We start from the raw sequence: 23,651 nt of genomic DNA, 5'->3' as shown, positions 1-23,651 counted from the left end.
ATGACCTTTGGTCTTTAATATGTATGACTTTGCAACAGCATCACAAGCAAAAAATGATACTTGAACTGTGAAAGATTTCCCATGGAGTTGAAATCCCTTAGAATGCAGTATTTTTACTTCTTCAACAAATGGTTTTAGGAAAAGGTTACAATCACTAGGTTTGTCATCACCCCAATATAATCCTATCATAAACACACCATTATCCCTGATGGGCAAGCAAGACCCTAAAATGGGCCAAAACTGACTCTTACTCGATTTTGACAAGGGGAGGCCGTCAATCCCTATAGCTAATTGTATAATACTCGTATTTGTATTGAAAGTCTGAGTTTTGAGATTTTTTTCGATCCCAAAGTGATAGTATTTACCTGGTGGGACATTGTCAATCCCTGAGCAACGTCTTATACATCCAATTAAAGACCTGCTATCTTTTGGTAGTCCTTCAACAAATTGGTCCAAAAATTGGAGCAGCATATCTAGTTGATTCAATTGGAGTCCACTATTAGAATAGAAGTCAACTAACCCTGACTTAAAAGATTCTAAGGAAAAAGGAATTCTATGAAGTAATTTGGAATCTGGAATTTCACACAAATTTGGTGAATGTTCAGATCCCACAGAAGGTGATACAATATTTGCTGTTGTAGCATTGTTGACAACCATTTTTGGACATGTTTTGTTGTCAGAACAAGGAGAACCAGTTTCAGAAATAATATCATTGGAATATGTTTGTGATACAGAGATAGAGGACCCAATAGAAGTAGATACCTGTGTTGTGCATGCTTTCTCTGTCTGCCTCCTTTTGTAACAACCCATCAATTTCTTTTTGTGTCTCCATTTTGTAGTTCTGCTTTGCACTTTACTAAAATTGTGGGGTTCAATGTTTTTTGTTGTCTTCATATTGTTGTAGTTGTTGTAGCAGCACAGAATCAGGATTGTCAAACTGTTGATCTTCTTCCTTCAATCTGTTTAAGAAGGTCTGACCTCTTCCTGCCTTTGATGCGATTTCTGGCTTGGTCTAGGAAGTCTCTTATTACTTTGATGTAGTCGTGTCTGTTGACTAAAAGGAACTTACTGGTTTCAATGGATTCTGAAAAGAAGAAGAAAAAAAAATATATATATAAGGATAATTTTGTCATTGAAGGTAAAATATACATTTCCTTGTTAAGTCCATGCTTATATTATAGTGTGCATAATTAGGGAGGCTTACTTTGTAGTAAATGCTATCATTTACCAAACTAAATGCGGGATCATGACTAATGTACTAAGAGGGTGACACAGTATGTTGTCCAACATAGTCACTAGTAATCCAGGTAACATGGGCCTATGTCCAGCTATGGGGATCTATTTCCCTTTTAGGACCTGTGTCCAGCTATGGGATCTATATCCCTTCTAGGACCTATGTCCTCCTCCAAGGTGGAATCTACATTACATCAATGAGTCCCAGGGCCTATGCCCCAGACGGTCTCCAACCACCCCTTACAACCGTCCTCTTGCCTCCGTGAGGAACCCTATGGTCCTCAGGTGTGTGGTGCCCTATGGCCCACGGCTGTGTGTGACGCCCTATGGCTCACTGCTATGTGTGACGCCCTATGGCTCATGGCTGTGTGTGACGCCCTATGGCTCAAGGCTATGTGTGACGCCCTATGGCTCACGGCTATGTGTGACGCCCTATGGCTCACGGCTATGTGTGACACCCTATGGCTCATGGCTATCCCTGCAACAGAGCCCCTCTTCAGAAGATTATTCACTGGCGAGGACTCCGAATTCAAGAAGACTTCGTTCCACCTCCTCCAATATACCTGTGGAAAAAGGGCCGAAATCATTCAGGGGAGGAGGAAGCTGGCCCTGCCATCTGACCAAGTAGCGAGAAGAGCTCTCTCGACAGTGCATCCTTCAGGCTCTCATCTTTTTAACGAGGAGGGCGTTGCGAAGATTCCCCTCCCTCCAGTCCGGCGTGCTCGCCCTTCGGCGCCTCCAAGTAGGAAACGCCAAGCAACTGCTCCTCCCTCGTTCCCTCAACCAGCTAAGGTGGGAGCTGATTGCTGAAAGAGCATTTTTCTCTTGGAATAGTTCCTGATTGACAAGTTTTTCAAATATGGTGTGGGTAACCCTTCATCTTTTGGTTGATGCTGAGGAGGTTGTATTACAAGTTAAGGTGGACAGAACAGCTCAGCACTATGAGGATGGTGAGTTTTGTTTTTCTCTACTTTCAATACCAGAATTGAACAGATTTATAATCTACACAAAACCCTATTGTATTTTCATAGTGCAACTCAATTCTACTGTCATGCATTGATCCATGATGACTAACTTCAATGAATTCCTCATAATGAAATAATTGTATCGTGATCCAGTGGTCACACTATAAACCCCAAAGCAATCAAGCACCACATGCAAGGGACACACCATGGTCTAAATAATGTTCACAGTCCTCCCTCGTTCCCTCAACCAGCTAAGGTGGGAGCTGATTGCTGAAAGAGCATTTTTCTCTTGGAATAGTTCCTGATTGACAAGTTCGAGTGAATGAGGCTTGACTTACTCTTGTGACATCATTTGTTCCTATACAGAGTATAAGATTTGTCGGCAGTGTTTCTCTCTGTTTCATGACTTTACCCGAGTGAATGAGGCTTGACTTACTCTTGTGACATCATTTGTTCCTATACAGAGTATAAGATTTGTCGGCAGTGTTTCTCTCTGTTTCAGGATAGTGCTGATGTCCGCCATGGTCGCTCCAGTCCTTGACAGGGTGGTATTCTTCGCAATGCCCTCCAGCCGGTGGGCATTGGAGTCCCCTGCCAACTCGAAGTCTCCGGGTGGTTTCCATCCTGAAAAATAATCAAATAAATCGAATCATACATGATGATGGGGACGATGATGACCATCCAGAGTTGAGATCTGGAGATGTATGAACGCAAAGGGAACGTCAGGGTAATATTAATAACTAGTGGTTGACCCGTCCTTTGTACGGGACCACCACATCCACCACACATCTGCAGTGCTCCTTGGTGGCTAGGCCCAGCATGGTCATCTTGGGGCAGTGCTCCTTGGTGGCTAGGCCCAGCATGGTCATCTTGGGGCAGTGCTCCTTGGTGGCTAGGCCCAGCATGGTCATCTTGGGGCAGTGCTCCTTGGTGGCTAGGCCCAGCATGGTCATCTTGGGGCAGTGCTCCTTGGTGGCTAGGCCCAGCATGGTCATCTTGGGGCAGTGCTCCTTGGTGGCTAGGCCCAGCATGGTCATCTTGGGGCAGTGCTCCTTGGTGGCTAGGCCCAGCATGGTCATCTTGGGGCAGTGCTCCTTGGTGGCTAGGCCCAGCATGGTCATCTTGGGGCAGTGCTCCTTGGTGGCTAGGCCCAGCATGGTCATCTTGGGGCAGTGCTCCTTGGTGGCTAGGCCCAGCATGGTCATCTTGGGGCAGTGCTCCTTGGTGGCTAGGCCCAGCATGGTCATCTTGGGGCAGTGCTCCTTGGTGGCTAGGCCCAGCATGGTCATCTTGGGGCAGTGCTCCTTGGTGGCTGGGTCCTGCTTGATCATCTTCGGGCGGTGCTCCTTGGTGGCTAGGTCCAGCTTGGTCATCTTTGGTTGATTTTGGCAAACACATTCTTTTTGAAAGCATGTATGTGAATCTGTTTTGACGTTTGTAGTGTGGCCCAGTATATGAATAATCTCCTTGAACAGTTTCCCTTTGCACAGGTAATTCTTGTACTTGTTGTTGAGTAGCAGTTTCATTCAATACAACTGGTTGTACAGCACCAGTACTATCACTAGTTTCACCAAATTCATTCGGTACAGCTTCATGTTCAGCAACAGTGTCTTGTGCATGTAGATCCTGCTGTTCTTCTTGTGCAGGTAAATCTGGCTGTCCTTCTTGTACTTGTTGATTCTCCTGTTCTTCTTGTACAGGTTGCTCTTGTCTACCTCTCACCTTGTTTACTAGAATTGGTTCATGTTTTGTGGACATCATTCTCACATTTCTTGTATCTTTCCAATTTAGAATTACTATTCCATTCTGTTCCTCGCGAGCAATCATCTCCCCACGTTTCAACTTTGCATGCATGACCTCAGGAGGCATTTCTTTTCTATTTGATCGTACTGTTCCGACTACATGCGTTTTCTTCGCTAGCATAGCTTTGGCGAGAGGGTAACTTGTGTAGTAGTTATCCACGTAGAGGGTGCGTCCTTGGTCAAGCAGCCCATCACTCAGTTTTAGGCATATGTTTGTTGCCTGACCCCGTGATTCTTCAGTAGAACTGGATTTTCCAGTGTAAATTTTGAAAGACCATGTATATCCATCTAGTGAGCATAGTTTATACAACTTCACACCATAACGGTGGGCTTTGTTGGGGATGTATTGCCGCATGATAAGTCTACCTCTCCATGGAATTAAACTTTCATCGATTACAAAGTCTTTCCCAGGGTAGTACAGAGCTTTGAACTTTTGTTGAATCAGTTCAGTAATTCTCTTGATTTTCCCAAGGCGATCACCTTGTTCTATTTGGGTATTGTCAGCAAAATGTACATTGTTCAGCAGAATCTGAAATCGGTTTCTTGACATTACTGATCTTAACTCTTCTTGCAGATGAGTCTGATGACTATATTGACCATCATGATGGGTAGATCGTGTTTTATTCCTTATTTTCTGGATCAAAGCTATGACACCCCCTTGAAATTCAAGAAACTGATTTTCATCAAACTTACTGACAGATGGTAGCAGACCTTTAAAGAAATCAAGGTTGATTTCCTTCATTGGCCATTGAGGTTGCGCCCATTTGATGGTCAATGAACTTCATCATTTTGTGGTCCACAGGAAGTTTTCTTTTCCTCTCGGTGGCGGGATTCCGCACTCCGGAACTGATATCATCAAGAGTGTTGTCTTTTTCAATCGAGTCCACGTCTTCATCAATAATTATACTGTCAACAACATTGGGAGATTCTGTATATATTTTCCTTAGGAAGGACATTTGTTGATCAAAAATGTACGGCCTGGTCCTCTTGGCACCAGAGCCAGAAGATTTTTCCTCGTTCTGTTCTTTCCTTTTCCTCACCCATGTGTCTCTAAGGCCAGCCCACTTGCGCTGGACCAGTTTGCCTGGAACATAGAGGTGAACAAATTATTTAGTTTTAAAAGTAAACATTACTTTTACCCGCTCACCCGTCCGGCCGTCTGCCTCACCGCAGACAACCGGACGCCGGACGGACCTGTGGTGAAAAATGTTGCTCGTAAAAATTTAAGTATAGAATATATATGTCGGCGTCCGTGTCCTCGACTGTCTCCCATTCTCCTTCACTTCTCTCGGACACAGACATTGTAAATAATAAATAATAACACAGTACTACGGTACACAATTAAATGCAATAAAATGAGAAAATAGTTTATTTGTAAGAATTAACACTAATAAAATAAGGTAAACTAATTAAAACTACAAACTGTACAGATGGATGGCTTATTGAGACAAAGTTCGGTCACTCCTCCCACACGGATTGACAAGTTTTTCAAATATGGTGTGGGTAACCCTTCATCTTTTGGTTGATGCTGAGGAGGTTGTATTACAAGTTAAGGTGGACAGAACAGCTCAGCACTATGAGGATGGTGAGTTTTGTTTTTCTCTACTTTCAATACCAGAATTGAACAGATTTATAATCTACACAAAACCCTATTGTATTTTCATAGTGCAACTCAATTCTACTGTCATGCATTGATCCATGATGACTAACTTCAATGAATTCCTCATAATGAAATAATTGTATCGTGATCCAGTGGTCACACTATAAACCCCAAAGCAATCAAGCACCACATGCAAGGGACACACCATGGTCTAAATGTTCACAGTGGAGGCAAGTGAAATCTCCAAAGCAAGTGTACTAGTTAACTCTTCTGGCTAACAATCCCAGGGTCTAGGGTATACCACCCTCAATATATCGTGTAATCTGAAATAAGCGTAGCCTGTAGCACTACCCTTCGTCAGCAGAAAACCAGAAAGGAGTTTCGAGATGTGGGGGGTGCGCCGTGTTCTCAATAGCAGGCTTCAATCTATATATAAAGGTTATCTTATTTGTGTTATCACTTTCCTAATGTCACAACTAATCAAACCCCACACTGCTAAATTTCACTTCGCTGCGGCGGGATTCGAACCAAGGACCTACGGGTTACGAATCCGACGCCTTATCCAACTGAGCTATCATGGTTGGGTTATAGAATATATATATTTTATTACAGGTACCTGGCGTCAGGATGCTCATTTAAAGAACTCCATTACTCATATCGAGTAGGTACCTCAACCATAAGCAACATTATGGTCGAAGTGACAGAGAGCATTTGGAAAAATCTTCAACCAGACTACATGAAAGTACCCGACTCCTACGAAGAATGGGAAAATATAGCCGATGGATTCAGAAGGAATGCAAATTTTCCTCATTGCCTGGGTGCTGTCGACGGGAAACATATCCGAGTTAAGAAACCAGATAAAAGTGATTCTATGTACTTCAATTATTATAAAGAGTATTTTTCAATTGTCTTGTTAGCCATTGTAGATTCAAATTATCGCTTTCTCTACGTTCATGTTGGCTTTTATGGAAAGGACTGTGATTCTTCAATTTTCAAAAACAGTCTATTTTGGAAAAAAACTGACGGAAAATCGTTTAAATATTCCAGCACCAAGACCTTTACACCATGATTTGGAAACAGACGTCCCGTTTGTAATCATTGGAGATGAGGGGTTTGGCCTACATGAAAAGTTGTTGAGGCCTTTTGGTGGGACACATCTCGATCGACCAAAACGTATTTTTAATCATAGATTAACAAGGGCTCGACGTTATCTTGAAGTTGCATTTGGTATATTAGCAAATAAATGGAGGATTTTTCACCGTCCTCTCGATGTTACAGAAAAAACAGCAGTACAGATCGTAAAAGCGTGTACTGTGTTACACAACTTTGTTCGAGAGAGAAATGGTATGAATTTCGATGATTCGACATTAGACCATGTTAACGACTTTGACGAACTTGCACCTAATCATCATGTTCGAGGTGGCCAATCTGCTAACACAATTAGAAATCAATACATGGATTTTTTCATGTCTAATTCTGGTTCTGTGCCCTGGCAGGAAAATCTTTTCAAGTAAACGCCAGGACCTATTCAAGTTTTTGTACCTTCTGCAACTCCTTGTCCTTGTCTCGCAACTCCTTGTCCTCGTCTTGCAACTCCTTGTCCTCGTCTTGCAACTCCTTGTCCTTGTCTCGCAACTCCTTGTCCTCGTCTCGCTACTCCTTGTCCTCCGGTTCTCACTCCTTGTCCTCGGTATACCAATCACGACTTTCCTTATCTTATTACTTTGCTCTCTTATATAGTCATTCGGTCACCCATCCAAGGTCTATCCACGGTCGATGTTACTTAACACACGTGATCAGACAGAAATTAATGTTATTTTCGTATTCAGCGCAAAAAAATACCCTTGTTTAACATATAACATGACCCATTCAAGACAAATGGTGAAAAAGTTATACTCCCCCCCCCCTTTTTTTCACAAAATGACCCAAAAGTTCGAGATATCAAAAATAGTGTCGAAGTAGACCCCCTAATGCGAACACTGATCTATAGATCCCCCTAGTAAGAAATCATTGTTTCATTTAAATCTGTTTTTATTATTATGAAGCAAAACAGTAGGTAATTATTAACTTCTTCATTCAGTAGATGTACGTAAATTGTTGAGTTCATAGATCAAAAAAACTCAGATCCGACATATTTGAAACATTTGAATAGGGAGATGGAGTTGAGCTGATTGGTGTTGGGATGTACTCTTCTTGCAGATGAGTCTGATGACTATATTGACCATCATGATGGGTAGATCGTGTTTTATTCCTTATTTTCTGGATCAAAGCTATAAATTATAATTATAAAGAAAACTTCATTTAACTTACCATACTCTTGCCGCTGTTTTTCTTCAAGAATATCAAAATCTTCATTCAAAGACAAGCACACTGCCTTCCAACAATCAATTTTTAGATGTTTGTCTTTGAAATCGCCAGATTGTTTGTCCCACAATGCAGGACGAGCTTCCACCATTGAAATTAGTAGCTCCTTATCAATATTTTTAGCCATTGTCTTTTTTACAATTAAAGTTCAGAATACACTACTGTAATAAATGGAAAACAATTGAATGAAACAACTGCATTAAAAAACTTTATAACTACACGCAAAAAATAAAAACAAAAATTAACAATAATTTACAAAATAATAATAATTATCATTATTATTTTGAAGAGGTTTTGATAGAGGGTACTGTTAACTGCTATGGTCTTATCGTCCCGAAATTGAAGAAAGAAGCCTGACGATTCTGCAAGAAAGCTACCCTACCCATCTATAATCCGAGGGGAGTTAAGGCATATTGTAGAGTTGGTATTAAACTTGTTTCCGGAGCAGAGTTACTATCTAGAATTACTCTGAAAGTAAGTCTCTTTCATTATATAAGATTTCTTGCATAATCTTCAGGTTAACCTTGGAGAAATTCACCATTGATTTTTTATTTAAATATGAAGTTGGCTATGTTTTGTGTTAATTATGTACATTTTAAAATTTCAGAAAATGCAAGGAATGAACTCATCAGTTCAGTAATAATGAACTACAGATCAATGAATTGTGATTACACCAGTGTAATCAATTTCAAATCAATGTCATTTGTTGGTAAGCATTTGTTTTCATCATTTCAGAGCAAAGTATGTTCCACCTTTTCTTTTCAGTTCCTCAAGGAATTTTAAGGCTTCAAAAAATAAGAAAGACTAAAGTCCTCATGATGGTTGATCCCACCAATTAGGGTGTGTGGGCCAGGACATGCTAAGATAACTGTGGATGTGATAATTGGTTGTCCTCCTGAGAGACCATCACTAATCATCAGGCGAGACTAATGCCAGCTACAATAACAAAACACAACTAACAACAATACAACTACTGTCATCAGTTGATAATAATTATCAATTGACAAAATTAGTAACTGACTTAACACATTGCATATGGCGTTCATCGCTAGAGATGCACGGCAACATTTTCCTCGGGACGGCCTGCATCTCTAGAGGGTGAAAATCACCGAGTCTCTCACGGTGCACGCTAACACATAATTTCCTATCTAGTTTTGAAGAGCAGGCCCTGCCGAACCTTGTGATATTCATGGGATTTGGATACCATGAAGTTAAAAATATTGGTGTCAGACTCTACATATCAAAGGCACATGGCACTCTCTGGAGATGCGCACAGACCCAGAGGAACCATTATTTTTGAGATTGTTTCCCAGGGGACGGCGTGCATCTCTAGAGGGTGACGGGAGTCTCCCATACAAATCTCTGTAGGTAAAGAGCATTCTAGTATTTTATTATTATTATTTTTTTATTTTTATTTATTTATTATTATTATTTTTTTTTTGCTGAAAATAAAAAATAACATCACCATGGTCTTCAGCACCAAAAATTACACGGATTTGATATGTCACACACCTAGGCTAGCTTCAAAAAAAGGCACACACCCATATGGGTGTGATTTTTTTTTATTGCCAAAAGTAGTTGATTTAACCTGAAATTTAAATATTCCAGCACATTAATCGAATATTCCAGGGACATGGATAAAATATTATAGGGACATGGGTAGAATATTCCAAGGACATGGTCAAAATATTCCAGGAATATACATAAAATATACAAGGAACGTGGATGAAATATTCCAGGGAGATGCATAAAATATTCGAGATCTATGGATGAAATGTTCCAGGAACATGGATAGAATATTCAGGGGACATGTATAAAATATTACTAGGACATACAAAGAATATTTCCAGAAAGTAGTTATAATCCATGAACATATTTCCTTTTTTTTTTTTTTTTTTTTTTTTTTTTTTTTTTAATTGACCCTGGGAATGAAGAGGATACTGGCTTTTGACATTTTTCGACTTTTTTTCTTTCAATTCATCATTTTAAATTTACAGTCCGCTTTATCGTTGGTTTATTGGCTTTTGGATTTGGATTATTGGCACAGGATTGAAAGAAACATTCACTACATTTCAATATTTCACATAACAGTTTGTGTGCCCCTCAGTATAAGTGGTCAATCACTGTCGAACATCGGAACAAGCAACAGTGGGTGATTGCGCCGCTCTTACAAGTCGTTACAACTCGTCTGTCAACGACTTGTCATGTGTCCGAATACCGATAGCCAAATTGTGGCCAAATTAATTGCTCTGAAGCCACACAACCAACACGCAAGAAAAGAGCTCTCTCTGTTCCAAGTTTTTGACAAATAAAGTACTTTTTTTCCCATACATAAGTTCTTTTCATTTTCCTAAGCTAAGCAAGATAAGTACAAGTTGGTCCTTCAAGCCGTAGATCGGTTTCATCTATTGGTCCTTCGAGTGGATCCGCCCATCTAGTGGGTTTAAGTTTAAACAGTTTGAATAAGAGTACTGCAGTTGTCAATACAGTGAAGAAGCTCAATGAGAGTTCTAATGTTCATTCCTATTCCTTGGCAGACGTTTGTAACAACACAATAATAAAAAAAGGGTCCTGTGAAGGCATGCCAAAAGGCGATTTCCGGGACATGACCATAGCGGGCAAAAGGGGGGTTTTTTTACCGGGTAGAAAAACCTGTCAGAGTTCTCACTCTGTTTGGTCAGCAAATTTTCCCCCCTAAAGAAAAAAAATCCTTGGCAGAGCACAGACGCTCTCATGCCGAAAGGGTTTTGTTGCTCAAGACCTCCAGGGCGAGCAAAATCAATACAAACTAAGGTTTATTCGGGGTAAGATAGTGGATAAAGCAGATCAAAAATTGACCCCGCTTGACGATAGTCGGGCTAGCTCAGCCGACGTCGTCCCAAATGTCAGTTTGACTAGTCTATCCTCCTGTTCCCTTGTGCCCACAGATGACGTCTCTGGGTGCCCTTGTCACGACCCCCACGTCTGTCCCGTTCCTTGAAAGAGTAAAGGATGTCATGCGGACCCGTCTTCCCGAAGGCTGGGAGGATTGGCGTATCGTCGAAACCCTGCCTTCTTCGGACAACCTGGACAGAAACAAACTGCGTTTCGGCCTCCCAACTGTCGACCTTATTCGGGCCTACGATCCCTCGGGCAGACCTATCTCCGAACGATCGTTCAAAAACATGAAATCCCTACTATTTGGATGGCCAGTGGGACAAGCCCTTCTCACAAACCCGGGGGACTTTGTTGCTCAAGACCCCCAGGGCGAGCAAAATCAATACATACTAAGGTTTATTCGGAGTAAGATAGTGGATAAAGCAGATCAAAAATTAATCTCCGAACGATCGTTCAAATACATGAAATCCCTACTATTTGGATGGCCAGTGGGACAAGCCCTTCTCACAAACCCGGGGGACTTTGTTGCTCAAGACCCCCAGGGCGAGCAAAATCAATACATACTAAGGTTTATTCGGAGTAAGATAGTGGATAAAGCAGATCAAAAATTGACCCCGCTTGACCGATTACCCTACTCTTAGAGAAGCTTTCCACTGAATTTGAATGGAAACTAAATAGAATAAAGTAATTGAGGGAATGGCAATAGAAAACTTGTGGATGGAATTTTTACCAATGAGTCTTTTTGATGTCTTTGCCCCAGAACAGATGAAAGCAAAACTAAAAGATTACAGGTAAGTCTCGACTTAATTTCAAATATTTTATCTTTTTTACTTTCTTTGAAGTTACTGCAATGAGTCTTTTTGATGTCTTTGCCCCAGAACAGATGAAAGCAAAACTAAAAGATTACAGGTAAGTCTCGACTTAATTTCAAATATTCTATCTTTTTTACTTTCTTTAAAGTTACTCTTTTTTTTTTGGAATTCAATATTAAAAGCAGATAGCTTTCTAACATGGTCATTCTCAACATGCTCATTTTGTCAAAAAACTTTGTCAACTAAGAAGCACTTAAAGAGACATTTGATCACATGTAAAGAAAATAGAGGATCTAATAGTATGAAATTTCAATGTGTCTGTGGTGCAATTTTCAACAGAAAGAATTTGGTAACACATCACAAGAAATGTTCTCATGTCCAAGTTTCACCTTCAACCAAAAGTACCTACGTATCGTGAAACTTTCCTAGTACTTGAAACCTTGACTGCACCAATGATATTGGGAGCCTCATGGTTGGCACACAATGACGTAATAATCGATTTTGCTCGAAAAACAATTTGTTTCCAGGGATGTTATTGAAATCTTGTATGTTTTGTTGTGCTTTTTCTCCTGTTGGCCATGATATCCATAGTTTCATGTTTTTGTTAATTAATTTTGCTACAAACATCATAAGGGTGTGGGCATGTCCCTTATTTAGACCAAATCTATCAGCTACAGATCTGAAAAAAAGTAGGTACCTATGTAAATCTCAACTGTTCATCATAGGATATTATGACATTTGTAAGTTCAAAATTATCACTCATTATTAACAATGATATTTTATTCTCAGTTTCAGGAGACATGTGGACTGTGACAAATGTGAGAAGACTCCTGACCCTTCGGCTGGAGAGGGAGACTCAGTTCTCATTCTCACAACCGAAAAACCGAAACATGTTGTGGAAACAAATTTGCGACATTCTTAATAAAGAAAATGTTCCTGCCACACCTCTCCAGTGCTCCCAGAAATATCGAAATCTTTGTACCACATATCGAAATAATAAACAGAAGGTGCGAAGTACTGGGGAGGGGGAGATTAGGTGGCCATTTTTTGAACAAATGGATAGTGTTTTGGGATGCAAAGCATCCTCTAACCCTCCTGAAGACACTCATATCGTCTTTCAATTATGAAAGCCCCCCCTTCTTCTTCTTCTAGAGTTCACTGGCACTGGGTTCCTGGGTTGAGATGAGCTTGGACGAGGTGCGATAGGATATTTTTTCTAATACCTAATTCTTTCTTATTCCAGATGACTTTGAGGTAGGGAAGAGAAAACTGGAATTGGCAGACTACACTTCAGATGTCAATTCTGATGGTGAACAAATGTTGAAGAATACTAGAAAATTTAGGAAGCGGAAACACTCCTCTTCCACTAATTCAGAAAGTGATTTTGAAGAAAGTGAACAACATTATCCTCCAGTGCCAAATTTCGATGCAATGTCTCAACCTACAAATGAAGAAGATACTCAATATGAGACACTTTTCTTTGCAAATAAGTTAGAAAATGTTCAAGATGGTAATCAAACAAATACAATGTCTAATGAACCAACAAATTAAGAAAATCAAAATGAGACTCAATATGAGACACTTTTCTTTGCAAATAAGTTAGAAAATGTTCAAGATGGTAATCAAACAAATACAATGTCTAATGAACCAACAATGTCTAATGAACCAACAAATGAAGAAAATCAAAATGAGATAACACATTTAACTCAAGGAAACACAATGTCTGATGAACCCATAAATGAAAACAATCAAGCTCAGACACTTTTTTTAGCAGAGTGCAGTCATTTGGAAGATTTTCAAAAAGTTAATCAAATTCTAGCAAAACATAGCGTTCTGCTTGAGCAAATAGCTTCGAGACAGAAAGAAATATTGAAATTGCTAGGTGAAAAAGACCATAGTGCTCAAAAGGAAAAGGCCTCCTCTTTCACTATCAGGGACTCAATGTTACCTTTGAAGACTGTGGAAGATTTAACCAACTTTGAAGTCTTCTTGGCCAATAAAGACAATTTTGAGAATATTTTATACGGCGCTCTTAGCTGCAGCCCCGCGTTCAAGTGGAAGAGACCACGGTGAAGATGCTGGCTCGGAAAGTTTTTCATTTAGGAGTGACTCCCAAAGTTCACACGCATTGGTGTGGGATGCTGCTGATGACCCCTGGAACCCAATAGAGCCTGGAAGTGCTCCGCCCTTAGCTGACACTTCGGATTTTGCCCCTCACACTACTGAAATGGAACCCGATGTCCCCGAGGCGTCTGAAACCCTGAAGTCTCAGCTCATGAAGTGCCAGTGCTTGGACTCCCCGGGGTGGGATAGAGTCCGCTATGTGGATTCCGAAGTCGCCCTGAAGCATGCTGCTCCCTTTCAGCCCCTCCTCTCTAATCCTTCTCTCCCATGCAGCAACAGAGAAGCGGATTTTCAGCTCAGGAAAATGGAAAGAATGGCCTGCCATGTATCGTACGGTCTCCTTGCCCGGAGGGAAGCCTTCCAAGCCGCCAGAAGGGAGATGATTCGGTTAGTCCCTGCAACAGAGCCCCTCTTCAGAAGATTATTCACTGGCGAGGACTCCGAATTCAAGAAGACTTCGTTCCACCTCCTCCAATATACCTGTGGAAAAAGGGCCGAAATCATTCAGGGGAGGAGGAAGCTGGCCCTGGGAGATGATTCGGTTAGTCCCTGCAACAGAGCCCCTCTTCAGAAGATTATTCACTGGCGAGGACTCCGAATTCAAGAAGACTTCGTTCGACCTCCTCCAATATACCTGTGGAAAAAGGGCCGAAATCATTCAGGGGAGGAGGAAGCTGGCCCTCCCATCTGACCAAGTAGCGAGAAGAGCTCTCTCGACAGTGCATCCTTCAGGCTCTCATCTTTTTAACGAGGAGGGCGTTGCGAAGATTCCCCTCCCTCCAGTCCGGCGTGCTCGCCCTTCGGCGCCTCCAAGTAGGAAACGCCAAGCAACTGCTCCTCCCTCGTTCCCTCAACCAGCTAAGGTGGGAGCTGATTGCTGAAAGAGCATTTTTCTCTTGGAATAGTTCCTGATTGACAAGTTTTTCAAATATGGTGTGGGTAACCCTTCATCTTTTGGTTGATGCTGAGGAGGTTGTATTACAAGTTAAGGTGGACAGAACAGCTCAGCACTATGAGGATGGTGAGTTTTGTTTTTCTCTACTTTCAATACCAGAATTGAACAGATTTATAATCTACACAAAACCCTATTGTATTTTCATAGTGCAACTCAATTCTACTGTCATGCATTGATCCATGATGACTAACTTCAATGAATTCCTCATAATGAAATAATTGTATCGTGATCCAGTGGTCACACTATAAACCCCAAAGCAATCAAGCACCACATGCAAGGGACACACCATGGTCTAAATGTTCACAGTGGAGGCAAGTGGACACTCAACAAGTAAATCTCTTGCCTCCACTGTGACCATTCATTTGCCTGTTCCCTTTCATTTACCCGGCAGGTATTTACATTTTTTTAATAATTGGTGTATCCAGTGTGATAAAGACACTAAGGTGATTTGGTAAATTTTTCCGAGGTCACCCTGACGATTCTGCAAGAAAGCTACCCTACCCATCTATAATCCGAGGGGAGTTAAGGCATATTGTAGAGTTGGTATTAAACTTGTTTCTGGAGCAGAGTTACTATCTAGAATTACTCTGAAAGTAAGTCTCTTTCATTATATAAGCTTTCTTGCATAATCGTCGGGTTAACCTTGGAGAAATTCACCATTGATTTTTTATTTAAATATGAAGTTGGCTATGTTTTGTGTTAATTATGTACATTTTAAAATTTCAGAAAATGCAAGGAATGAACTCATCAGTTCAGTAATAATGAACTACAGATCAATGAATTGTGATTACACCAGTGTAATCAATTTCAAATCAATGTCATTTGTTGGTAAGCATTTGTTTTCATCATTTCAGAGCAAAGTATGTTCCACCTTTTCTTTTCAGTTCCTCAAGGAATTTTAAGGCTTCAAAAAATAAGAAAGACTAAAGTCCTCATGATGGTTGATCCCACCAATTAGGGTGTGTGGGCCAGGACATGCTAAGATAACTGTGGATGTGATAATTGGTTGTCCTCCTGAGAGACCATCACTAATCATCAGGCGAGACTAATGCCAGCTACAATAACAAAACACAACTAACAACAATACAACTACTGTCATCAGTTGATAATAATTATCAATTGACAAAATTAGTAACTGACTTAACACATTGCATATGGCGTTCATCGCTAGAGATGCACGGCAACATTTTCCTCGGGACGGCCTGCATCTCTAGAGGGTGAAAATCACCGAGTCTCTCACGGTGCACGCTAACACATAATTTCCTATCTAGTTTTGAAGAGCAGGCCCTGCCGAACCTTGTGATATTCATGGGATTTGGATACCATGAAGTTAAAAATATTGGTGTCAGACTCTACATATCAAAGGCACATGGCACTCTCTGGAGATGCGCACAGACCCAGAGGAACCATTATTTTTGAGATTGTTTCCCAGGGGACGGCGTGCATCTCTAGAGGGTGACGGGAGTCTCCCATACAAATCTCTGTTGGCTGGTGGGTAATTCATGAAAATTGGCTGCCGTATGCAATGTGTTAAATCAGTGCATGTGCAAGGACCCTAAGGTATTTATATAATACAGACCATTGACATAATATGATTCTTTCTTTTGTTGATCATACTAGAATCTGAAGAAGCTGCACAAGAACAAACAATCATGGAGTCCAGTCCATCAGCCAGCACCTCAGGCGAACAAAGCGAAGGTTTCATAGAAACACCAAATGTAGCTGATGACTCACTAATGGGTAACTAATTACAACTTTTTTATTCAATAACTCATTGAAATATCCAAATATATTTCTACCAGCATTCTACAAAACTCAGGTAGAGAAAACAAATTAACAAGTTACTTTTGCTTAGTTTTATCTATCAAAGTTGTCCCTATTACCTTATACATTATAAAAAGATAAGGAAAATCGTTTGATGTCCACACCAGAATTTTTTAAACCTAGAGAAAACAAATTAACAAGTTACTTTTGCTTAGTTTTATCTATCAAAGTTGTCCCTATTACCTTATACATTATAAAAAGATAAGGAAAGTCGTTTGATGTCCACACCAGAATTTTTTAAACTTTTGAAGGGTGGGTGAGTTAGTACATCATCAACATTAGCTTCTATACAATACTGTTTTTCAATTGTTCCCTGAAAATGATGGCTTCCCTTTTGTTTCTCTGCCTCTGGTTTTCATCTTCTTCGTGTCCTTCCATCCCTGGTTCATTGAAATCTTCTGTATCCATGTCTTCATCATATTCAATGTTTATTTTGGCATCTATTACAATATTATGTAATATACAAGCTAGTACAATTAACTCATGCATTTTTTACCTTCTTACTTTCTAGGTGTTTTACCCTCCGAAATATTCCTTTTAATCTTCCAAATGTTTGTTCAATGAGGACTCGAACTTTTGAGAGGTTGTAATTAAACTGTTTTTCTAATCTTCCATATCCTGCACTTGCCTTGTATGGTGTCATATTGAATGTTCTAAGCTCATATGCTGAATCACTGATAATATAAGTAGACGGTGATAACATATCCATTGGCTCTTCCATATCCTGCACTTGCCTTGTATGGTGTCATATTGAATGTTCTAAGCTCATATGCTGAATCACTGATAATATAAGTAGACGGTGGTAACATATCCATTGGCTTTGTATCTATAGCTTTGTAGAGAGGGGAATGAGTCCATACTCGAGAGTCATGTGCAGACCCTTTATTCAATTTTCTTTTTCATTTGTTAATTTATCAGTTTGTTATTTTGTTTCTTGTACCTCTTTGTAAATATTGTAAAGTTCTAATAGTTATATAATAATAATAATAATTGGCTTTGTATCTATAGCTTTGTAGAGAGGGAAATGAGTCCATACTCGAGAGTCATGTGCAGACCTTGGCCAACCACAGAATATGTATAAGAATTTCTTCTTGGAATCACAAATTGCCTGTAGGTTAATGCTTGGATATTGATGTCTATTGATATAAGAATTGTCAATTTTTGACTTGCAAATTCTGAAGTGAGAGCCATCAAGGCAACCAAAAATGCCTTTTAATTTGTTTCCAGGGATGTTATTGAAATCTTGTATGTTTTGTTGTGCTTTTTCTCCTGTTGGCCATGATATCCATAGTTTCATGTTTTTGTCCCTTATTTAGACCAAATCTATCAGCTACAGATCTGAAAAAAGGTAGGTACCTATGTAAATCTCAACTACAAATCTATCAGCTACAGATCTGAAAAAAAGTAGGTACCTATGTAAATCTCAACTGTTCATCATAGGATATTATGACATTTGTAAGTTCAAAATTATCACTCATTATTAACAATGATATTTTATTCTCAGTTTCAGGAGACATGTGGACTGTGACAAATGTGAGAAGACTCCTGACCCTTCGGCTGGAGAGGGAGACTCAGTTCTCACAACCGAAAAACCGAAACATGTTGTGGAAACAAATTTGCGACATTCCTAATAAAGAAAATGTTCCTGCCACACCTCTCCAGTGCTCCCAGAAATATCGAAATCTTTGTACCACATATCGAAATAATAAACAGAAGGTGGGAAGTACTGGGGAGGGGGAGATTAGGTGGCCATTTTTTGAACAAATGGATAGTGTTTTGGGATGCAAAGCATCCTCTATTCCTCCTGAAGACACTCATATCGTCTTTCAATTATGAAAGCCCCCCCTTCTTCTTCTTCTAGAGTTCACTGGCACTGGGTTCCTGGGTTGAGATGAGCTTGGACGAGGTGCGATAGGATATTTTTTCTAATACCTAATTCTTTCTTATTCCAGATGACTTTGAGGTAGGGAAGAGAAAACTGGAATTGGCAGACTACACTTCAGATGTCAATTCTGATGGTGAACAAATGTTGAAGAATACTAGAAAATTTAGGAAGCGGAAACACTCCTCTTCCACTAATTCAGAAAGTGATTTTGAAGAAAGTGAACAACATTATCCTCCAGTGCCAAATTTCGATGCAATGTCTCAACCTACAAATGAAGAAGATACTCAATATGAGACACTTTTCTTTGCAAATAAGTTAGAAAATGTTCAAGATGGTAATCAAACAAATACAATGTCTAATGAACCAACAAATTAAGAAAATCAAAATGAGAACACATTTAACTCAAGGAAACACAATGTCTGATGAACCCATAAATGAAAACAATCAAGCTCAGACACTTTTTTTAGCAGAGTGCAGTCATTTGGAAGATTTTCAAAAAGTTAATCAAATTCTAGCAAAACATAGCGTTCTGCTTGAGCAAATAGCTTCGAGACAGAAAGAAATATTGAAATTGCTAGGTGAAAAAGACCATAGTGCTCAAAAGGAAAAGGCCTCCTCTTTCACTATCAGGGACTCAATGTTACCTTTGAAGACTGTGGAAGATTTAACCAACTTTGAAGTCTTCTTGGCCAATAAAGACAATTTTGAGAATATTTTATACCAAAAATGCGAAATTCATATTGATTGGTAATTTGTGCTTCAAATAACTCCCACGAATAGTTCATATTCAAATTCAGACCCAAAAATTAAAGTTAGACTTTCGGCTCTGATAGGGACTGATTTTCGATATGAATCATTCGTGGGACCTATTTGAAGCACAAATCACCGATGAAAATGAATTTCCCCTTTTCGTTGCTTCCCCTATATTGATTGGTAATTTGTGCTTCAAATAACTCCCACGAATAGTTCATATTCAAATTCAGACCCAAAAATTAAAGTTAGACTTTCGGCTCTGATAGGGACTGATTTTCGATATGAATCATTCGTGGGACCTATTTGAAGCACAAATCACCGATGAAAATGAATTTCCCCTTTTCGTTGCTTCCCCTATTGGCGAGAGAACATGGAGAAATGAAAAATTGAACTGACCATAACTCCGGCTCTGGTTGTTCGGATCAAGGTCAAACTTGTACCAAAGTACTGCCGAGATCCATCAGCTGTTCAAATCTAAGTGTTCGCTTAGCTTTGCAAATCTTGGATTTTGGATCGGATTTTATAATTCGGCCCTTAATCCTTACCGAAGCTCTCTGGGCAGAGTCAGTTAGATTATCTTGAAAGATTTCAACATTCAATGGGGTTTTCAATGGCAACTTCTTTAATAAGTCGACTTTCGGCTCACAATTAAGTAGGGGGTTCCCATTTAAGATTCTGAAGTTGACCCCCCTGGAGCCACCCCTGAGAGTGCCAAAGTTTCTTCGTTTTAGTCTCAATATTTTTTTTAATTTTTATAGTTTTTTCTGAGATAATAAAAAAAAATCATGAGAATCACCAATTGAGATCCCCTTAAAATAGGTTCCCCTTGAAAATGAAGAAATACGTGTTTTAGGATTTTTCCAAATTCCAAACGGCTCATGAGTTTTCAGGGGTGGCAACTTTTTTTTAAAAAAAAAAAAAAAAACAGCCCCTATAAAGAAAACTTTATAATAGGTATCACTTTTGAAATGTATGGTAAATGACAACAACTTTACAAAGTGTGTAATAAAATTGAGTTTATTTTTGTATTGATAAAGTATTTGGAAATGTATGGTAAATGACAACAACTTTACAAAGTGTGTAATAAAATTGAGTTTATTTTTGTATTGATAAAGTATTTGTTTTTTTTTTTACTACTATTATTATTTTTCTTTTTCATTTCATGTTTAATCAACTACTGACACCTACTTTTCCATAAAACATATATGCCCACTTGGTATGTGACATTTTTCAGATTGTCCTATGTGGCATATGAAATCCATGTAGTTGTAGGTAAAGAGCATTCTAGTATTTTATTATTATTATTTTTTGGATGAATGTAAATTAAAGGCTTCGTAGATTCGTATATAAGCTCAACCCATCCTTTGAGGCTGTTTGCCCCCACACCTAAGTTTCAAATTGGGCTTTTTGTCTACAATAAAGGCTTGATCCGATGACTTTCAAAACCCGTCAGGTTTTCTATCAGATAATCAGATCAGATTTTTTACTACAGACCAGGACGCACTAAAAATTACACGGATTTGATATGTCACACACCTAGGCTAGCTTCAAAAAAATGACACTAGACCAGGACGTATTACAAGTAGGTACCTACCTACTGTAAGTATACCTACCGGAGCCCCTCTGATTGATTAGTGGCCTAATGGTGAAGCAATAACCATTATTTTCAATAGTCTTGTTGACAATGATAGCTATAGTGTATGACATACCTACACTATACACTATCATAGTTGACATACACTATCTACATGATAATGGGATGGTTAGCCAACCACCTTACCATGTAGGTAATCCATGTAGGATGATGAAGGTATGTTTTGAAATAATCGTCATTCTTATCACAATCAGGGACGGTGGAAGTCAATAAAGAAAACTTCATTTAACTTACCATACTCTTGCCGCTGTTTTTCTTCAAGAATATCAAAATCTTCATTCAAAGACAAGCACACTGCCCTCCAACAATCAATTTTTAGATGTTTGTCTTTGAAATTGTCAGATTGTTTGTCCCACAATGCAGGACGAGCTTCCACCATTGAAATTAGTAGCTCATTATCAATATTTTTAGCCATTGTCTTTTTTACAATTAAAGTTCAGAACTTAAAATAAATAAATGAATTTGAATTTGAATTATTATTATTATTATTATTATTATTATTATTATTATTATTATTATTGGAGGTTTAATTTACAATCTACAATTAATCTATACAAAATTGTAATAAGCAAATCGGTTGAGATAAATAAACATGACATGATGGAGGAGATACCCAGTGGTATCACTCCAATATTGGATGGTATTCACCATTGTTGAAATGCAAATCAACACCCATAGTGCACATCCAACCCAAGCCCAAAACCGGATGAGAAAACAGTGTCTCATAGCATAAATGCTAACAACCTACCTGTCTCATAGCATAAATGCTAACAACCTACCGTAGCTGATATTGAAACCCCCTTTTCACCTTTTTCCGTTCGCCTTTTTACGCCTGACAATATTTTCAATCGATTCGCTTTGAAAAGACAAATCCAGGGATACCAAGTACTCAATTTTTGAGTTGTCCACACTTTTGGAAATAGGCTACTCAAGTAAATGAATACATGACCAGGTAAATCCAGCTAAGACTGCCAAGGCCCATGATATGGGCAAGGTAGAGTACATACGTGCAAAGCATGAGGTCGTCATCCACACTACAGTACTCTACCTTCTAAATATTTTGAGTAACATACCTTCGCCTTTCCTCTTAGCATCAAATACTAATATCTCCAACAAGTTGATATAGCTCTGTTCCTCAGCTTCCGCTTCCACTTGTCCTATTCCTTCTGCCGTGAATCCCTCGAACTGAAATGAAACGGAGTAAATTAATTGTGTTCAAAGAGCAGTAAAATACAGGAAATTCAGTTTCTACCAGGTATACATTCTGCACGATCCGAGGTGAATACATTCTCCCTGCGTCAGAAAGATAAACATAGATTTACAGTTACCCGTTGGCACTTTATCTTTATTGGTGCCATTTCCTGCGATTACTTTGTATTAGCTAACCGACCTACACCTATTTCGTATCTTTTGCAGTTCACTGTAAATAAATGCCCTTGCCCAAATTTGGTTGCCTTTGGGGCCATAATATTATATTAAGTGAAGGAACAGGTGAAGAAGAACATGTCGACTTCACGAACAGGACATAGATACAGAAGGGTAGTAAAAAAAAGGCACTATCAGGGGCGACCCCAGTGGGGTACACTTGAAACTGTTGAATGAGAACCCCATACTTGTGATACAAAACATCATATCAAAGCTCTTGAAGAACGCATTTTTTTGGTACAAGTTAGAGCGCGATCCGACAATTAGGGCCGGAGTTATGGCCCATTCAAATTTTATTTTTCCATGTTCCCCTTCTATGTTCTTCCCACCAATAGGGAAAGCAACAAAAATGAGAAATTCATATTGATCGGTGATTTGTCCTTCAAATAGGTCATATTTATGATTCATATTGAAATCTAGTCAAAAAGGAAAAATAATATTAATAAAATGAAAAAAAAAACTTCCATTTTCACAGCACCTATCCCCCATCGATCAAAATTTCCCATTTTCGGTGCTTCCACTGTTTGCGGGAGAGCATGGACGAGTGAATAATTGAATAAGCCTGGTTGAGAGATCCACCTAAAATGTGTACTAACGTGCTTCGTTTTTTAAGGCCTTTGATATAATGAATCACAAGTAGGAGGTTCGCAATGAAGATTTTACAGTTGACCCAACTGGGACTAGCCCTGTGCCGAAAAATCGAGATCCCCCTAAATTAATTCCTTTTTTTTTTTAAAAAAAAAAAAAGGAATATGTACGTTTTTTAACGTTTTTCCAAATTTCAAACGGTTCTCGAGTTTTCAGGGGTGGCAATTCTTTTAAATGAAACAACCTGTATATTTTCGTAAGAATACTGTGACAGACAGTGAACAAGTTCCAGTGAGCACGCCTGGGTATCTTTTTAGGTATTACCTTCAGCACAACCTTAATGTTGGAGTCCACATCCACGTCTAACATCTTCCTCACTTTTTCTTTCCCGAAGAGGATGTGGAATGCCTCCACAGCTGTTAAAAAATTCTTTCCGAAAAAAAAAAAAAAAAAAAATCGTTTCGTGCTAATGTGAACGGGCTGTTACTTATTATCTGCTTGCTAACTAAGTTGTGATTCAGTGGGCATGTTTTCACATGAATTTTTAGGTTTTTTTTTTTACAAAAAACCCAAAGCAAAATGGGCATCGCCCATATTTTGATGGAGAAGGGTGGTAATTTTTTACCGCTTTGAACTCACCCTTCTTTTCATCTAGCACTTTTAAGTTATTGTTGAAGTCGCCAAGACGGATGATTTCAAGTAGCTTTAAATTTGCTTCCTCTGGAGGTAAATCATTCATTATTTGTCTAACTTCTTCTTCTTCTTTACTATGTACCGAGAAGTAGTGACG

The 23,651-nt window shown here is 39.2% G+C and overlaps 4 protein-coding genes across 7 annotated transcripts; 3 read left to right on the top strand and 1 right to left on the bottom strand.

Moving 5' to 3' along the window:
- Nucleotides 1–4,567: 4,567 nt before the first annotated feature.
- LOC113469219 lies at nt 4,568–8,275 on the bottom strand. Its single transcript, XM_026826744.1, has 3 exons — nt 7,855–8,275; nt 7,143–7,253; nt 4,568–5,103 (listed from the first exon to the last, which is right to left on the bottom strand). Exons 1-3 carry the CDS (start codon nt 8,089–8,091, stop codon nt 4,723–4,725), a joined length of 729 nt encoding a protein of 242 aa, XP_026682545.1. The 5' UTR covers nt 8,092–8,275; the 3' UTR covers nt 4,568–4,722.
- LOC103513601 lies at nt 5,492–19,165 on the top strand. Of its 4 annotated transcripts, none has more exons than XM_026826749.1 (5): nt 5,492–5,536; nt 14,448–14,798; nt 15,459–15,560; nt 16,353–16,472; nt 18,061–18,642. In XM_026826749.1, the coding sequence occupies exons 2-5, from the start codon at nt 14,708–14,710 to the stop codon at nt 18,390–18,392; spliced, it is 645 nt and encodes a 214-aa protein (XP_026682550.1). In that variant the 5' UTR covers nt 5,492–5,536; nt 14,448–14,707; the 3' UTR covers nt 18,393–18,642. The 4 variants fall into 4 exon arrangements, with proteins under 4 accessions (XP_026682550.1, XP_026682552.1, XP_026682551.1 ...); XM_026826751.1 differs by lacking the exon at nt 5,492–5,536 and having other exon boundaries at nt 14,318–14,798; nt 18,061–18,272; nt 18,509–18,642; XM_026826750.1 differs by lacking the exon at nt 5,492–5,536 and having other exon boundaries at nt 14,318–14,798; nt 18,509–19,165.
- Nucleotides 12,197–13,200, top strand: LOC113469224 (trihelix transcription factor GT-4-like). Its single transcript, XM_026826752.1, has 2 exons — nt 12,197–12,660; nt 12,897–13,200. Exons 1-2 carry the CDS (start codon nt 12,385–12,387, stop codon nt 12,909–12,911), a joined length of 291 nt encoding a protein of 96 aa, XP_026682553.1. The 5' UTR covers nt 12,197–12,384; the 3' UTR covers nt 12,912–13,200.
- Nucleotides 12,941–13,726, top strand: LOC108252917. Its single transcript, XM_017445885.2, has 2 exons — nt 12,941–13,193; nt 13,302–13,726. Exons 1-2 carry the CDS (start codon nt 12,971–12,973, stop codon nt 13,724–13,726), a joined length of 648 nt encoding a protein of 215 aa, XP_017301374.1. The 5' UTR covers nt 12,941–12,970.
- Nucleotides 19,166–23,651: the final 4,486 nt, after the last annotated feature.

The sequence above is a fragment of the Diaphorina citri genome, unplaced genomic scaffold (assembly GCF_000475195.1).
Source record: "Diaphorina citri unplaced genomic scaffold, Diaci psyllid genome assembly version 1.1 scaffold993, whole genome shotgun sequence".
NCBI lineage: Eukaryota > Metazoa > Arthropoda > Insecta > Hemiptera > Psyllidae > Diaphorina > Diaphorina citri.
Note: the sequence above shows the minus strand (reverse complement) of the source record. Positions and strands in the feature narration are given on the sequence as shown.

Bases quoted from the DNA above. Each gene is read 5' to 3' on its own strand.
- LOC113469224 (XM_026826752.1), top strand. From the start codon at position 12,385: ATGACATTTGTAAGTTCAAAATTATCACTCATTATTAACAATGATATT.
- LOC103513601 (XM_026826749.1), top strand. From the start codon at position 14,708: ATGGTGTGGGTAACCCTTCATCTTTTGGTTGATGCTGAGGAGGTTGTA. The intron at 14,799-15,458 runs GTGAGTTTTGTT...TTAAAATTTCAG, and splicing joins AGCTCAGCACTATGAGGATG to AAAATGCAAGGAATGAACTC. The intron at 15,561-16,352 runs GTAAGCATTTGT...TGATCATACTAG, and splicing joins CAAATCAATGTCATTTGTTG to AATCTGAAGAAGCTGCACAA.
- LOC113469219 (XM_026826744.1), bottom strand. From the start codon at position 8,091: ATGGCTAAAAATATTGATAAGGAGCTACTAATTTCAATGGTGGAAGCT. The intron at 7,254-7,854 runs AAGGAATAAAAC...GACAAGGAGTAG, and splicing joins ATAGCTTTGATCCAGAAAAT to CGAGACGAGGACAAGGAGTT. The intron at 5,104-7,142 runs GTACAAAAACTT...ACTAAATAATTT, and splicing joins AGGACAAGGAGTTGCAGAAG to GTTCACCTCTATGTTCCAGG.
- LOC108252917 (XM_017445885.2), top strand. From the start codon at position 12,971: ATGTTGAAGAATACTAGAAAATTTAGGAAGCGGAAACACTCCTCTTCC. The intron at 13,194-13,301 runs CAACAAATTAAG...TGTCTAATGAAC, and splicing joins AAATACAATGTCTAATGAAC to CAACAATGTCTAATGAACCA.